General features: G+C 42.7%; 1 protein-coding gene and 1 non-coding gene across 4 annotated transcripts; one reads left to right on the top strand and one right to left on the bottom strand.

Moving 5' to 3' along the window:
- Positions 1–6,107: 6,107 nt before the first annotated feature.
- Positions 6,108–9,229, top strand: GADD45A (growth arrest and DNA damage inducible alpha). Of its 3 annotated transcripts, XM_081490711.1 has the most exons (4): positions 6,108–6,376; positions 6,911–7,012; positions 7,260–7,497; positions 8,554–9,229. In XM_081490711.1, exons 1-4 carry the CDS (start codon positions 6,333–6,335, stop codon positions 8,665–8,667), a joined length of 498 nt encoding a protein of 165 aa, XP_081346837.1. In that variant the 5' UTR covers positions 6,108–6,332; the 3' UTR covers positions 8,668–9,229. The 3 variants fall into 3 exon arrangements, with proteins under 3 accessions (XP_081346837.1, XP_081346838.1, XP_081346839.1); XM_081490712.1 differs by lacking the exon at positions 6,911–7,012; XM_081490713.1 differs by lacking the exon at positions 7,260–7,497.
- A 6,015-nt stretch (positions 9,230–15,244) lies between these two features.
- LOC145508010 (U6 spliceosomal RNA) lies at positions 15,245–15,351 on the bottom strand. Its single transcript, XR_014055280.1, has one exon. It is a non-coding gene; the product is annotated as a U6 spliceosomal RNA (small nuclear RNA).
- Positions 15,352–17,695: the final 2,344 nt, after the last annotated feature.

Below are 17,695 nucleotides of genomic sequence, written 5' to 3'. Positions count from 1 at the left end.
CAGAGTTTTGTAGGGTCTCTTAGACCTTAGTAAGGACTTTCGCTTTTACTCCAAGCAAAAAGTGGAGCCATTAGTAAGTTTGGGTCAGAGAAGTGACTGTGATCTGACTTGATTTTATAGAAATAGTATATATAGTATTCTATAGTTTATATAGTACTATAGTATTCTATATTTCAGGGCTTCTCTGGTGGCTCAGATGGTGAAGAATCTGTCTGCAATGTGGGAGATACAGGTTCAATCCCTGGGTCAGGAAGATCCCCTGGAGAAGGAAATGGCTGCCCACTCTAATATCCTTGCCTGGAGAATTCCATGGACAGAGGAGCCTGGTGGGCTATTCTATAGTATATATTAGTATTATAGTATTCCATAGTATACAGAATACTTTGGTTGCTGGAGGTGAGTAGAGGAAGGACAAAAGGAGAGAGAGAGACCAGCTGTTGCAGTTATCCAAGGGGGAGATGGTTGTGGGGTTGTGGTGGAAGCCTGAGAAATGGTTGAATTATTTTACTTTTTGAAGTAAGTCAATAGGGTTTGCTGATGGACTGGATGTGGGTTGTGAAGAAAAGAAGTCAAGGATGACACCATGGCTTGGGGGCTGAGCAATGGGAAGAACAAAGTTTCCATTAACCTATAGGAGGACTATTACCAACTTTTGTCATTGTAAGTTTGAGATGCTTATTGTATATCTACACAGAGATGATGAGTAAGCCTGAGGTTCAGAAGAGATGACTGACCGGATTGGAAGTATATTTGGGAGTCATCAGCATATAAATATTTAAGGTCATGAGACTGGATGAGGTCACCAAGAGAGTGAGTGTAGACAGAGAAGAACTAAGCTTTTAAGAGTTAGGAAGGATAAACCTTTACAATGAAGTACATGGGTGAAAAGAATCACCTCTTCTATTTCAGAAATAGAAAATTCAGAAACCTGGTCATATTACCAGAACACCAATGGCCAATTTACCCATCCAGAACACCTATCACCTTCACTTTCAAGCAGCCCACCAAGTAGAGACATTCACAGAGAGAACATTCCTACCGTGATAGAAACATCCTGATACACTTAACTCAGTGGGAAGGTGGGGAAATGGGGTGAGGGGGTCCCTGAAAAATGTCCTAGAGAGTCTATTCATCTGACACCTCAGCTGGATGGCCCCTGCATGGCTGGTGAAATGTGAGCAGCTAATGGCAACACAAGGTGGTCAGCCTAAAGCTCAAAGCAACACCATGCCTCTAGTGCCATGAATATTAATAGCTGAAGAAAATTTCCATAGGAAAAGAATTTATTGAACACACAACAAGCTAGTATTAAGGATATTGTATTAGGCTTTGATGCTACATAACAGATTACAAGTAACAAGTTACTTAATGGTTTAAAACAACACTTATGTATTATCACATAGTTTCTGCAGGTCAGATGTCTGGGTGTGGTTTATCAGGGTGATCATTTTTGAGTCTCACAAGGCTAAAATCAGTGTTGACTAGGCTACATTCTCATCTGAAGGCTTGACTAGGGAAGGGTATACTGCCAAGCTCCCTCAAGCTGTTGGTAAAATCCATTTTCTTGCAGCTTAATGGAAGTTTGTTCCTTCAAAACCAGCAGTGGAGAAAGAAAGTCTCTGATGCTTCCAGCACTCCTTCAGAGAAGGTTGAGCCCTCTTCTAAAGGGTTCATGTGATTAGGTTAGGCCCACCTAGCATAATCTCCCTTTTATTTATTTATTTTTCTATTCTTAAAATTCTTTTCCCATTTAGGTTATTACAGAATATTGAGCAGAGTTCCTTGTGCTATACTGTAGATCCTTGTTGGTTATCTATTCTAAATATGGCAGTGTGTACACAGAAGCCCCAAACTCTCAGTCTATCCCTTCTACCAACCTTACCCCCTGGTAACCATAAGTTCATTTTCTAAGTCTGTGAGTCTGTTTCTCTTTTGTAGATAAGCTCATTTGTATCATTTTTTATATTCTGCATATAAGTGATATCATATGATCTTTGTCTTTCTCTGTCTGACTTACTTCTCCTAGTATAATAATCTCCAGGTCCATCCAAGTTGCTGCAAATGGCATTATTTCATTCTTTTTTAATGGCTGAGTAATATTCCATTGTATATATGTACCACATCTTTATCCATTCATCTGAACTTTAGGGCTTCCCTGGTGGCTCAGGTGGTAAAGAATCTGCTTGAAATGCGGGAGACCCAGGTTCAATCCTTGGGTTAGAAAGATCCCCTGGAGAAGGAAATGGCAACCCACTCCAGTATTCTTGCCTGGAAAATCCCATTGACAGAGGAGCCTGGCATGCTACAGTCCATAGGGTCACAGAGTCAGACATGACTGAGCAACTACCACATGTCTTTGCTATTGCAACAGTGCTGCAATGAACATTGGGATGCATATATACTTTTGAACCAAGTTTTTCTCCAGATAGATGCCTAGGAGTGGGGTTGTTGGATGATATGGTAGCTCTATTTTTAGCTTTTTACTGTTCTCCATAGTGATTGTATCAATTTACAGTCAAACTTCCTCCTGATTAACTCAAAGTCAACAAAATACTTATACTTGCAAAGTACTTTCACCTTTGCCATAAAATATAACATAATCATGGGTGTGATAGCTCAACACCATTGTCATATTCTATTGGTTTGAAACAAGGAATGGGTTCTGCCCACACAGAAAGGAAAAGGCTTATACAAAGCTTAACATTGGGGTTAGAGATCATTGAGGGCTTCTCAGAATTTGCCTACCAGATGGTCCAAGAAACTAAACATTTATGTTAAATTCAAATGGAAATATTGATCTTAAGAAATTATACATTTTTAGGTGTAAATTGTCTGAGTGGTCTTCTCTGAGAAAAAAATTGAGGGAAATTGAGAGCCTGACTTTAGAAACTAACTTTACCAGACTTATACAAAAAAATTCTTCAGGAACCTTAGGATTTTTAACAACAAGATGTAATATAATACAGTTGTAGATAAGTATTAATAGTTAATACATCTGTCATAGACTAATTGATATCCTTCATTGTGAAGAATGATATGTCTAATACTGAAATAATAAGCATCATATTTCTTTCAGATGTTAAAGGATTGATAAATTTTTGAAAGAGAGAAAATTTATCATTCTATACTACAGAACCAGTAGTAAGAATATATGTATGATAATAATGAAAAAAAATCAAAAAAGACTTTTAAGATGAAAAGCAGGCAGCAGTGCTAAAATTATTTGACAACTCCTGAGTATAAATGTTTTTTTATCTAACATCCAAGTATAACCATTTAGCTTCATTATAAATATTACTAGAAGGTCATTCCAGTCCTGTGCAGTTGAAGTACTTGGAGTTACCTGGGATAATTTTTAAAATGATTTTATATATTGGAATTATATTTTAATACAGATTATTTTTAAAATATATGAAAAAAGTATATATACACATATGTACCTATCTGGGGCTATTCCTCTAATTTATCATTGGATACCATCCTCCCCAGGGACTAATAAGCATTTATGAAAGGTATCATCTAAATTCATCCTAATATATAACTACAATCTAGTAGTAGACAAATGCAGCTTCTACTTCCAGTGGGAAACACCAAAATAATCAGTGATGAAACAGTCTAGGTAGACTCAGCAATGAGGCAAAATGGTGTAACATATCTGAGTCAGAAAGTATGACAGATGAATATTTTTGAATACTGGAAGGCTAGGCTTATCTCACAGAGAACAATCTCATAACACTTGAACAAATCACTTTCCCTTGGAATCAAATAAAGAATGCAGTGTACTTGTTGAGTGAGAAACTAAGCCTATATTAAGAAGTAATCTTTTTATACTGCATTTTTACTGCTTATAGTTGACCTGGGTGGGGCATTATTAGGGCTGTGGTTCACTTGAATTGGGATAACAATACATGGGTTCTACTGTCCTACAGTTTCCGTTCAGATGACTAAAGTCATGGGACTTTCAGCATAGCTGGCTGATGACAGTGCATACTATTTTGTCCCAAAATCCAGTTCAAGCATGGGCATAACAATTAGATGGTAAGCACTTTAAAGGCAAAGGGCCAGGAATTGTACAGTTCTTGGTATATTGTAGGATAGCAAAGAAGTTTTTTTGAACTAAAATTAAATGTGGAATATCTTAGAATTCATGCATTGCACAGGACTGCAGTATTCTGAGATCTTATTGTTCAATTCAGATTCTACTTAACTCAGTGAACACTGGCCATGCTTCCACCAAATGCAGAAATTGTGGTAGGTGCCAAGAATACCACGTTGATGAAGTCACACTCCCTGCTGTCAAGAAACTCACTCGATTCCCTAATTTGCTGTCAGTTTACAGTGATCACACTTCTTCCAAGGAACCTCTAAGAAATACCTGCTGGGTAGAGCCTTGGAGTTCCACAGAACAGAGTTCAACAGTCTCCAAATGATGACTCAGGGCAGATTGCATAATTCAGGGTTTGTTTGCAAAACGGAAAATGCTTCAGCACCTACCTAAATTCCAATTTAAAGGAATTTTTTTAACAAAGACACTACATGTTAGAATTTAAGGTATAGATATGAAACATACATTTCTGGGTAAATGACCCACAGACCAGCACCATTCCTTTAGTCAAAACTTGTCCCTTGCTGACAACGCAGTTAGAGATGAAGTGCAAAATGGCAGCTCAAATAAATGAGCCAGAAAACCTGACCTATCACTTTTCCTCTAAATTAAGATCAAGAAAGCTGAAGGATATTTTGTCTAGTATGATATGAACATACGGGTGCAAAAACTCCCTTGTAGCTTAGCAGAAAATTACTTCTGTGACCTTTGTCTGTACAGTGACCTTAAAAATGCAAGCATTGTTTTGAAAGCAAGCATATGGGAGTTCTTTTTTTTAACACTTTTGGTGACTTCAGTAGGTTTAACACATATTTTTGCATTTATTGCATAAACTTATGATACAAAGAACTTTCAACCTATTCAAACCCTATACAGTCAATTTTGTTTTTCAAAAATGTATAACTACTACTTTCTTTCCACCCACAGATTGCCATTATCTCAAAGGTGAAATTTTAGCCTATGACTAAAAGGACCTATAGCTGCAACTTCATGATTCAGGAACTAACATCAATAATTCACAGTGAGATCATAGGCCCCCTGTGGAAGGTAGTGATATACTTGCCTTATGAAAGGAAGCTGAGGGCATATCCAGAGCATTTTGAGTTTAGATGTGTGGCTTGTGTGGGTGTCAGACATTTGTCTCTTAGCTGGTGCTCCGAAGAAGGATCCTCCTTTGGGAAAGGCTGAGAAAGGTGAATTGGGGTTGTGAGGCTAGGGTAAAATGGTTATACATGTGGTAACCGGCTCCTCCTGAACTCAGTTTTCCACAGTTACCCTGGGCAGGTGGGAAGTCTTTCTGCTTTCTGTGTAAAAGATTCCAACTTGGTTCCCTGCCACCACCAAACACAAACGTGTTGATTTTTCTTTTTTGAGCTTCCAACCCTTGCAACTTTCCAAAAATAAATCAAACCAGCCATCAGGGCACCGAAATAATACTACTACTAATAAGCAGCTTTGCTTAGACTTACATAAACAACACTTCTGAGGTAAACTTTGCCCCAGAGGTCTGGATACACTCTTTTTATATAACCTGCGTACTAATAATTACTAGACTTGGGTGCATTAACCCTGAAAATAGATGTTAATAGCAGTCTCCCAAAACAAAAGACTTGAAACGACAATTAAAAAAAAAGGTGCACCAATAAGAAAAACACTTGGCAGCCAGCTCCAACCCAAGCTGAAGACACCCCCGTCTCCCCGCCCCCCTACAAAGACCTCCTCTCCTACCCGCCCCGCCTACGGGGTGAGAGTAGGCTCGGAACCCCGCCCGCCCCCGCCCCCGCCCCCGCCCCCGCCCCCGCCCCCGCCCCCCGTCCCCAGGCTCTTTTTCCTCCTGGCCCCTCCCTCTTCCGCTCCTCTCCGCCTGGTTCCAGGAGCTGAGGTCAAATTGTCTGAACAGGCTTATTTGCATAGCCCAATGGCTGCACGTATGCAAATGAAGAGGATGGTGGTTGGCTGGGGGTTGGCAGGATAACTCCAGCGAGCGGGGCCTTTGTCCTTCAGTGGCTGTGAGGCGGCTGTGGTGTCTGTGTCGTGGTCAGTGGCGAGTGGGCTGCCGAGAGCCGACCAGCGAGCGAGCGAGCGGGGCGGGAGGGACGGACGGCGCGGCGGCGGCGGGCGCTGGAGGAGCCTGCAAGGGAGTGTGGAAAGCGGGCGCCCGCGCGCCGGCGGTGGCAGGAGCAGCCCGCACGCCGCTCTCTCTCTGTGGGCGACCTGCAGTTGCAATATGACTTTGGAGGAATTCTCGGCTGGAGAGCAGAAGACCGAAAGGTAAGTCGGCCAGAGCCTCTGCCTGAATTCTGCTTGCCTTCTGCGCGCCCCCGGTGCTGCCGGGCTATGCAAGGTTAATGGGGAGCGAGTGGTTAAAAGTTTGCAGCGGGTACCTCCTATCCCGCCTTTCTTCCTCTGGAACACTCCGGAGGCGCGCGTGGACGGGAAGAGCGTACCCCGCACGCCGGTCGAGCCCCTCGAGGCTTTGCAAAGGGCAGAAGTGACCGTCCCTGCCCGTGCGGCTCTTGCGGCCGACAGCCTGTGGCTGCACCCAGCGCCAAGGACTAGCAGTGCACTCGGGAAAGGGTGGCGGGTGTCACTCTCGGGGCTGCTCACAGGATGCCGGGCCTCTGGGCTTAAGGGTTATGAGGGGAAGGGGATGACATCCCAGGGAGTCCTGGGTTTGCAAAAGGTCGAGGGGCGCTTTTGCGCGTGCCCTCCTCGGTAGGGAGGGTCGCGGTGCAGGGCGAGGAGGCGGCGACTGCCCGGAGGGGCTGAGTGTGATGGGATCCGCTTGTTTCTTCCCGCTTGTAGGATGGATAAGGTGGGGGATGCCCTCGAGGAAGTGCTCAGCAAAGCCCTGAGTCAGCGCACCATCACCGTCGGGGTGTACGAGGCAGCCAAGCTGCTCAACGTGTAAGTGGGGCCCTCGCGTGACCCTCGTGGTTCTCCTGTTCGCCCCAGCCAGAGAAGATCGCCTTCACCGGTCTCCCCTCGCCCTGCAGCGCCACTTCCTGCCGCGTTCCATCTGTCCCGCGGCTTCTTGTCCCGGGGGAAGTGAGCGGACCCGGGCGCGACCCCTGGCACCTGGGCGGGGGGTGCGGGCTGCCACGCGGCGGGTTTTGCCTTTGGGCTCACCAGCCCGTTCGTTCCCTGCCCGCAGCGACCCGGATAATGTGGTGTTGTGCCTGCTGGCGGCGGACGAGGACGACGACAGGGACGTGGCTCTGCAGATCCACTTCACCCTGATCCAGGCATTCTGCTGCGAGAACGATATCGACATCCTGCGTGTCAGCAACCCGGGCCGGCTGGCCGAACTCTTGCTCCTGGAGACCGATGCGGGCCCCGCGGCCAGCGAGGGCGCAGAGCAGCCCCCGGACCTACACTGCGTGCTGGTGACGGTGAGGGAGAAGGGGACTTGCGGGCAGGTCGAGGTTAGAGTCCCGGCAGGAAGTTCGTGAGGGCTGAGAGTCGCCTGACTCCAGATCTGAAATGGGCGAGGGTCACGAGACGGGCGCCTTTGCCCCATTAAAGTGTGTGGCTGGACTTTCAGCCGAGATGTGCTAGTTTCATCATGGGGATTTTCTCTGGGACAGAACGTGTCTAAGCACGTTGGAGACTGCCAGAAGCGGAAGAGATCCTTGTGAGTCAGCATTGTCAGCCCAGCTACTCCCTACCTACATCTGCACTACCTCCCGTGACTAATTCCTTTAGCAGGGCAGATTAGATAAAGCCAAATAAATTCCTGGCTCACCCTCATTAAGGAGTCAGCTTCATTCTCTGCCAGTCAGAGCTAAAAATAGAAATGGTGTAGGAGACAGACCTCATTAATTCCCTAGAAATACATTAAGGGGATAGAGTGGAATTTTTTTCTTTGTGATCTTGCAGTTTTTTAAATGTCCCCTCGCCCCCATAAAAACCTTTGAAAGGTAGATAACGTGTTTACAGAGATAAATGTGATTGTTGTCTTTTACATTTTGAGACTGTTTGATCTCCTTAAGTGGCAGCCTCATTATTTTGCTACTCCTGAAAAATACTATTCTCTCTTTTGGGAGGATAACAGGTGGCAGTTTTAGTTAACTGTTCTGCAGCTCTAAACTCCTGGTAGCCTAGCATGGAAGTATTTCTCAGGTGTCCACCAAGGTACAAGTTTGGTAGGACAAGCCTAGGAATAATACTCTCATGCAAAAACTGAATAAATATGAAAACATATATATGGCTCAGTTAGTTGCATGTGTTCAGACTGCAGAATATAGCTTCGTCGAGAATTACCCCTTAATGATTTTGCGGGAAACCCAACTACCTGGAAAAAATTTTTTTTATGGTTTTAAGCGGTCTGTCACACAGCCAAAGTATAGAATGTTCAAGCGTCTTCCCCTCAGAAATATTGTAATTAGTAGCAAAGTCTGATTTTTTTTTTTTAATAATAATTTTATTTTTTCTAAATTTGTTCCCAGAATCCACATTCATCACAGTGGAAGGATCCTGCCTTAAGTCAACTTATTTGTTTTTGCCGGGAAAGTCGCTACATGGATCAGTGGGTTCCAGTGATTAATCTCCCTGAACGGTGATGGCATCTGAATGAAAATAACTGAACCAAATTGCACTGAAGTTTTGAAATACCTTTGTAGTTACTCAAGCAGTTACTCCCTACACTGATGCAAGGATTACAGAAACTGATGTCAAGGGGCTGAGTGAGTTCAACTACATGTTCTGGGAGCCCAGAGATAGATGACTTTGCAGATGGAAAGAGGTGAAATGAAGAAGGAAGCTGTGTGGAAACAGAAATACAAGTCAAAAGAAACAGAAATTACAAGGAACCATGCAGGAAGGAAAACAAAACTATGTATTAATTTAGGATGGTTGAGTTACATTTAAATAAACCAAATATGCTTTGTTAAAGTTTAAATGTGCAGCCATAGTTGGGGTAATTTTGGTTTCTATGCCCTCAAGTTTAAAAAAAAAAGGGTTAATCATATTTTAAAACCATATTTTATTGTATTTTGATGAGATGTTAAATTCTCAAAGTTTTATTATAAATTGTACTAAGTTATTTTATGACATGAAAGGTTATTTATGCTATAAATTTTTTGAAACACAATACCTACAATAAACTGGTATGGAATAATTGCATCATTTCTTAATGTGTGCTTTTGTTTCTTTTAACTTGTACTTTATTTTCTTTTAAACAAGTTTTTTTTTTTTCAATATGGAAAAATTAAAACCCATGTGAAATCATGTATATATAGTATATGTGCATCTGTATATATAGGTGTGTGTGTATGTATGTATATAAAATATTTTTCTACTCAAAACATTTGGACTGAACATGGCATAATACTGGCTTTTATTTATTTAGTGGACGTTTTAGTGATGCCTCGCTCCACCCTACACCAAAAGTCAGAAAAACAAAGGTGATTTAGGAGTTGGGTTGGAGTTAGGGAAAAGTGGTGTGGGAAATGCACTTGCAAAACCTGGATAAATACAGTTAAATGATCACTAGTGCTATAATAAGCGGAGAAGGCAATGGCACCCCACTCCAGTACTCTTGCCTGGAAAATCATGCAACATGCTACAAAAGCAGAGGGGAGGGAGTCACCAAAGACCTACCTGCAAGACCAGAGAAGTTTTTCCTGGGAAGAGATCATTTTATTTGGATCTTAAAACAGGAAAAGGATATTGCTAGCCGCAGCACTCGTTTCTGGGAAGCTGTGGAAAGACCTGAAAGACCAAAACCTGTTCAGGGAAACAAGAGTGATTCTGTGTGTGCCTCTGGCATAGAAAGATAAGGGCGAGATAAGGCTGAAAGGTAGGTGGGGATTAGGCCCAGACTGGGAATGGCATTCCATGTCACCCTTAGCATTTGGGCATTCTTCTGTAAACTTTGGCCAGTCTGCAGACGCCTTCATGCAGGGAGTGACGTGATCAGTGTTTCAGGAAGATAACGCTGGGCACTGAAAGACGGGTTATTGGATAAGCTGCCGTAGGTAAGAAGGCCAATTGGAAAGTGACTGCAACCGTCCAAGGCTGTGCATTTTGCAGAAGCACATACAGGAAAAAAGGAAAGTGGCCTGCCGAAGATTCTGGAGCCCTTATTCTCTTCCTAGAGCTGTGTGCTTCCAGCTGAACATGCATGCTATGGTTCTGAGGGGTTTGACTAAATTAGATGGGAGAGGGAAGAAAAGAGCAAAAGAAATGAAAGGCTTTAGCAGAACAGTCATCTTTTACTTGGAATAGTCACTTGATAATTAACTGCAACAATCTTCTGGACATACAGCCAAAGAAAGCAAAAATGCCTACTGAAGAGAGGCCTGATATAGCTTTGGTACACGGGATTTTTCTTTGCCTACTTCTCAAACCATACTCTCCCCCCCAACACCCCGTGGCTCCCCGGCCATCTGTCTCCCACACTTGTCATGACTAGATACAATCAGGAAAAAGCAGAAATCAGAAGAGAGAAATGCCAGCTAACAGTAACAAAAAGCACCAAGTTTCTGCATATCTTAGGAATAACGTAGGCATATGAGCCCTTCACCTTGCAATTAAGTTTCTGTTTTTCCACATCTACCAGAAATGTGGAGTTTTAGTCCTTGTTTAGGCTTGTATCTTATTTAAGCTAGTGCCTGATCCAAAATGTAACTGCTATTTAATAGTTGTTTTTTACATTATCAAAAGATGGAGAGCAGTGAGTTTTAAACAGATTTTTTTTTTCCTTCCCATTAAGTAAAAATACTTTCAATTCTTTCCCAAAACTACTTGATTAAAGACCCTCCTGCAAAGGTGAGTAAATTAAACTAGGAAGGCAGAGTGGGGAGAAGCAGCTTAAGTATGTGCTTAGTCACTCAGTCCTGTCTGACTCTGATTTACAAATAATGAATGCAAACTACCTGGCACCTGATAGGTGTCAATACAGTGTGTCTGTTACTAAAACTTGGGCGATGGCAATAGGAAAACTTCTAAGGCATCAGAGAAATCTGTTGCTTATAACACGATATACGTATTTAAAGAAAAGTGTTTTGAATGTGTATTCTTACTTCATAGTGCTTAGAGGTATGAAAGTGGTAATGTGCATCCTTGAGGTTGTTTGCTTTCAGAAAAATCCCAACAATTCATGGGATTTTGAAGTTTTGGCTTTTAAGTTTTAACCGTTGTTACTCGTTCCTGATTGAACATAACACAAAAGTAACAGGGCGTTGAAAAATCCACTCTGAAACAATTGAGTTAACTGTAAACAAGTGTGCAATTACCAGGGCAGATTCTGCCTCTAAATGTTGCTAGTATTTTTCAGTTGTTGCTTTAAACGCCATTAACTCTACTCATTGCAAGTAGGTGGAAATGTTACAGTGGGAACAGAAATCCGCTCCTCTTTCTAAGGTGCATTGTTTGTGGAAAATACCTACTTTTTCCACTGGCAACTTTACCTCAGTGTCATAAATAGTGTTGACTCCTCCCTCCTGCAGTTCATCAAAGCCCTCAGTAAATTAAATTTCTGTAATGAAAGGACTCATGAAGGTAAGTAATCTCCCATAATACATATTTTATTTCCCAAATGAAGAAAGTGTCATGGCTAGGAAAGAGCTGTTTGTATATTGTTAATTGGAAGTATTTTCAAAGCATGTTTTGAGACGCCTAACTATAACCCTTATAAAATCATTGTTTCCTCAATTTTCAACTATATGGGTTTAGTTTTATTCTTCGAGATTTTGTAGAAGGCTGCAAGCAGTGAGATGTTTTTCCTTTAAATGAATAAAACTCTCAGTGGCATGATTTAACACCAGGCCAATGCCCCTCAAACTGAATTGAATCTTTTTTTTTTTTCCTTTTAAACAACCCTTAGATAAACATCAGGATTCCCCCAGTGGCTCAGCGGTTAAGAATCTGCCTGCAATGCAGGAGATGCGGGTTCAATTCCTGGGTCAGGAAGATCCCCTGGAAAAGGGGGTGGCAACCCACTCCAGTATTCTTGCCTGAAAAATCCCATGGACAGAGGAGCCTAGCAGACTACAGTCTATAGAGTTGCAGAGTTGTATATGACTGAAGAGACTTAGCACACAGCACAACTAAACATAAGAAACTGTGTAAAAAGGTTGTATTCATGAAGATCACCAAGAAAGAATTTTGTTGTTGTTCAGTCACTCAGTCATGTCCAACTCTTTGCGACCCCATGTACTGCAGCATGGCAGGCTTCCCTGTCCTTCACTATCTCCTGGAGTTTGCTCAAACTTACGTCCATTGAGTCGATGATGCCATCCAACCATCTCATCCTGTTTGAGTGCTTATTATGAGCAAGGGCTATGCTGGTTATATTGAACTCTACAAAAAAAATCAGAAACCTACTCTGACCTCAAAGAGTTTCCAGTCTACTGAAGTAATGAGACACAAACATCAACAGATAAAATCCAAAGCAGAAGTACACAGAGAACTGCTATGAGAATTCAAGGGGTAGAAATTTCTGGAGGGCACATGAGGATGACTTGCAGAAAAAGGTTGTGAGTTCTTTGATCAGAAGTTAGCATCGTATTTTGCAAACCACACAAATTACTTAACTGATTGAATATTGATTATAATTCTGCTAGGTGCTGCAGAGAATAGACAGAGGTAGCCTCTAAGAGGTAGTGCTTGTCCTTAGAAAGTTTATTATCAAATAAAGAAATCAATATCAACACATTCACTTCTTTAATGCTATTTACTGAAAGCCTGTCATGCACTGGGCACTAAGTCCCAGGGCTGCAAAAGTATAAAAACAAGGTCTTTGTCTTTAAGAATATGTGCAATTTAGTGTAAAAGACTGACACCTGTGATGCAGAGCAATCAGTGACAATGTGCTGTGTTCAAAGCCTAAGTGTTCCTGGGGGCCAGGAAGGTTGGGAAGATCCAATGAGACCCAAAGGATAAACAGACTGGCCAGGGGATGGCGAAGGGACACTTGTTCCTGTAGAGGAGCTGTAGCTCTGGAGGGTATATCTGAAGCATGTTTGGGGTGAGTTTCTGGGACAGCCACAACCCTCACATAGGGATTTGTTGTTTTGTTTTTGTGCTCAGTCATGTCTGACTCTTTGCAACTCCATGGACTGTTGCCCACCAGGCTCCTCTGTTTGTGAAATTTTCCAGGCGAGAATACTGGAGTGGGTTGCCATTTCTCCAGGAGGTCTTCCCAACCCATGTCCCCTACATTGGCAGGTGGGTTTTTTACCACTCAGCCACAAGGGAAGCCCCTGGAAACTGGTAGCCAAGAGAAATTTGGCCTACATGATGTTTAAAAACATTTTTTTTTTAAGTTGTCAACATTTAAACATGAAGAAATTTCTTAGAAAAATCTTTGTTTCTATTGTCTCTTGGAAGTCTGCTATTTGTGGCAACAGTGGGCTCACAGTCTGCATGGTAGCAATTGGCTGCAGCTGAGGGAGGCTCCTCCATTTTAGACAAGGATTTCCAGTTTGCTACAGACCTTGCCCTTGTCTATTGTCAACTTAAGCCTCCTGGACTCACTTAGGTTTCCCTTCCTAATCCTTTTAGGCGTGTGGGGTCCACCCTTCACTCACCCTCCCCCAATGACAAATATCTCTCATTCTGGGGCTCAGATTCTTCCTATGTAAAAATAAGGGATTTGTCCTCCAGAATTTGTGACGTTTTCCAATAAACAATTAAGACCTAGGGCTGTATGTTAAAAATACAGCTCTAAGACCCTTTCCCAAGAGCTTCAGATTAAATGGGGCTGGGAAAGGCTCAGAATTTATTTTTTTTAACAAGTACTTCAGGTAGTTCTTATTATCAGAGCAGTTTGACAAACACTGCATGCTTTCTTGGAGTTCTTCCACCTGAAACTCAGTAGAATCATGCTTTACAAATTTCGGTCGAGGGGAAGGGGCAGCTTTCACCGGATCAGTTTCCAGTCTCCCTGATGTCAGCCCACCAGGAGCTGAGGGATACAGATTTCTCTGCAAAGATTGAAGAGACTCTCAGGGAAGAGGTATAACCAGAACAATTTGCTGCCTGTGGACAGATTAAAATTTACTCGTTTCTTGTTCTGTACCAGTTAAAAGAACTAGGGCTTCCCAGGTGATATGGTTCTATCAAGAATCCGCCTACCAATGCAGGAGACACAGGTTCTATCCCTGGGTCAGGAAGATCCCCTGGAGTCAGAAATGGCAACCTGCTTCGGTATTTTTCCCTGGAAAAATTCCACGGACAGAGGAGCCTGGTGGGCTACAGTCATGGAGTTGCAAAGAGTCATATACAACTGAGCACTGAGCAAAAGAACTACAAAAGGTGGGATGGTCCACGAACAGGTTGGCTCTTAGGGCTTCCTTGAAATGAGAGAACAACAGACCTGTTATGCACCAGACACAGTACTGGGCACTTGGACAAGACAAGAAGTTGACAGCATTGTAAAGACAAGCTCTTGTACAGAGGACTGCTCTACGTCGGGCATAAGGTAGGGTGCTCGGGGAGTGAGTAGAGTTCCTATTTTTCTTGTATCTGTTAAGTACTTTTTGGCTTATAACGTGTTTTCACATTTATTAATCCGTTTGGTTCCTTGCCAAAGCTCCTGAGGCTCAGGGGTCAAGAGACTTCTCTAAAACTACATGGCAAGGAAAGGGAAAATCAAAATTCTACTCTAAACTGTCTCTTAAAGGCCAGCCAGACAGCACAGGTTAGCCTAGGGGAGGTTGAAACTAAAGGATCTAATCTTTTACTTATCCACTAAGTGGGACAGAGCCCCAGGAAAACTAAAGGGGACAAAAACAGGACAGAATTCAAAGAATTGTTGTCTTTCATCTGAGAACCTCCTCATGGGAGGTGACTTTTGTGTTCCTGGGTATTTTATGCTAATATATCATCTACAAATAAGTGTCTGAGAACTTATGCAGAAAAGCAGCAAACTTTCCTACCATCACCAGTTAACACCTGATTACATCACCACAGTATCAAAATAATCACTCTGATAAAAGGCTCACCTGGAGAAGAGCCTTCTGATTTCATTTTGGGCTTCTTTGTATAACTGGACAGAGCTGGCAAATGATCAAGAATAAGAATATAGCAGTTAAAACAATAGGCTTTTTAAAAAAATTTATTTTTGGCTATGCTGGTTCTTTGTTGCTGTGCATGGGCTTTTTCTTTTTTTTTGAAGAAGAAGAATCTTTTTTTAAAAATATGGAACGCTTCACGAATTTGCGTGTCATCCTTGCGCAGGGGCCATGCTAATCTTCTCTGTATCGTTCCAATTTTAGTATATGTGCTGCCGAAGCGAGCACTGCATGGGCTTTTCCTAGTTGCGTTGAGCGAGGGATAATTTCTAGATGAGATGCACGGGCTTCTCATTGCAGTGGCTTCTTGTTGCGGAGCATGGCTCTGGTGTGCATAGGCTTCAGTAATTGTGGCTCATAGGCTCTAGAGCACAGGCTCAATAGCTGTGGTGCATGGGCTTAGTTGCCCTGGGTTGCATGTGATCTTCCCAGACCAGGGATCAAACCTGTGTCTTCTGCATTGACAGGCAGATTCTTTACCACTGAGCCACCAGGGAAACATTAGACAATAGGCTTTTATAGCCAGAAAGACCTGAGCTTGGGTCTTGGATCCCAGCTAGGACTTGTGAAAGGTAGTATAACTTCTCTCAACCTCAGTGATTTCTCCCAGAAAATGGGAAAATAAACAAGGCTTATATCATTGGTTTGTTTGTGGGGATTAAGCAAAACAATGCACAGAGAGAACTTGGCTCAGTTCCTGGAGATACTGAATATATGTGCCCTAATGATGACTACATCTCCCACCAGTGAGTAATTTCCTATGTATGTATGTGATGTATGTATTTTGTGTCATTATTCTATGTTTGCAAATTAGAGGGTGACTTCAGTGAAAAAGAACGCGCCTCCCCCCAGTAAACTACACAAGAGAATATGAAAAGACATCATCCAATTAAATTATGTTAATTTCCACTAATCTAGTTTCTCCTCTCCATTTCCATTAACTTAATTTGGTCCTTTATCACTCATTAGGATTATCAAAGCAGAGCAGTTTCTGTTCAAAATCAAAGGTTGAATGCATGCTGTGTGCCAAGTTCTGTGCTGGAACTTGCTATAGAAAGATTGTGGTGCAGTTTCGACCTGCAGTCTATGTAGGAGCTGACAGACAAAGAATTTTCAAGGTGGTGTGGTGGCCTGGCAAGTCTGGGCATGCGCTGTATGTGTGTTTAGGGTGGTGGTGGTGGTGAGGAAGCCTTCCAAGAAAGGGTGATGCTTGACCTGAGCCCTGAAGCATGGTTAAAAGCGAGTCAGGGGAGAAAAATGCTGTGCACGAGGGACTTTTAGTCTCTGGTGTTTGCTAGAAGATTAAGTGTTAAGGAAGGAGTGGAGAAAGGTAGGCTAAAAAGGTAGACGGAGATCAGCTCAGAGAGAGCCTTGTATGTCCTTCTGAGGAGCATGACTTTGCCCTATAGGCAATGAGGGGACTATGAGGATTTTATTCGGAAGAGTAAAATGGGCTAACAGTGGTCTATGGTTCACTCTTCTCAGATGAATTCAATTACCCGGATCAGTGTGATGGGATTGGAGGGGAGCATAATGTAAAGGGACAACTGTTCATTGTTCTTGTCTGTCCTGCTCCCCTTCTCCTCCTCCTTTCTGTGAACCTTCTTTCTGGTTAGCACCCCTCACCTCAGCCTCAAAAGGAGATTTGGAAGGTAGGCCTGGGTCATCTTCCTGGCCGTGGTGACTGGGATGGGGATAGATCCTGTGACATCAGCTGGGCCAATCAGAAATCTTCCTGAGACTTCTCTGTCAGAGTAGAGAATCTCTTTACAGGCTGCCAAGCTGATCAATGAGTCTAGGATTGCTGGCAGGCACTTGCATGCCATGAAGAGTAAGTTTATTCAAGAGCAAAAGGCAGTCATATTGAGTGAAGTAAATCAGACAGTGAAGGAGAAATATTGTATGATAGCCCTTATATGCAGAATCTAAAAAGAGCTGATATAAATGAACCTACTTAAAAAACAGAAAGAGACTCGCAAACTTGGAGAACAAACTTATGGTTGCCAGAGGGAGGGATGGGAGGAAGGGATAGTTGGGGAGTTTGGGAAGGATGTGAACATAACTGCTATATTTTAAATGGATAACCATCAAAGACCTACTGTATAGCACGTGGATTTTTCTCAGTGTTATGTGGCAGTCTGGATAGGAAGGAAGTTTGGGGGAGAATGGATACATGTCTATGTATGGCTGGGTCCTTCCACTGTTCACCTGAAACTGTCACAACACTTTTTGTTAATCTTCTATACCCCAATACAGAACAAAAAGTTTAAAAAAAGCAAAGGGCAGAGGTAAATCTTGTAAGCAGAGCTCCTGAATCCAGCTCTACCTGAAGGGAGGCCCATGGATTTTCAGTAATGTGCGTAATTTCATTTTCAGTTAAAAATAGGGTTTTAGTTTTATTTGCAACTAAGAGTGGGGACTAAGGGATTTCCTGGAGGCAAGATTTTCAGGGTCAAAACTGAGACAGTCCCAAGTAAACAGAAAGAGTTGGCCATCCTAATACCAGGGCAACCATGGAGGCTGGAGTCTACATGGGATGCTTTTGCAGTTCAGTCAAGGGGTGATACAGGCC

The sequence above is a fragment of the Giraffa tippelskirchi genome, chromosome 5, assembly GCF_054371585.1.
Source record: "Giraffa tippelskirchi isolate mGirTip1 chromosome 5, T2T-mGirTip1v1.2.pri, whole genome shotgun sequence".
Taxonomy (NCBI): domain Eukaryota; kingdom Metazoa; phylum Chordata; class Mammalia; order Artiodactyla; family Giraffidae; genus Giraffa; species Giraffa tippelskirchi.
The sequence above is the reverse complement of the archived record's forward strand: the minus strand, read 5'-3'. Positions and strand labels throughout refer to the sequence as shown.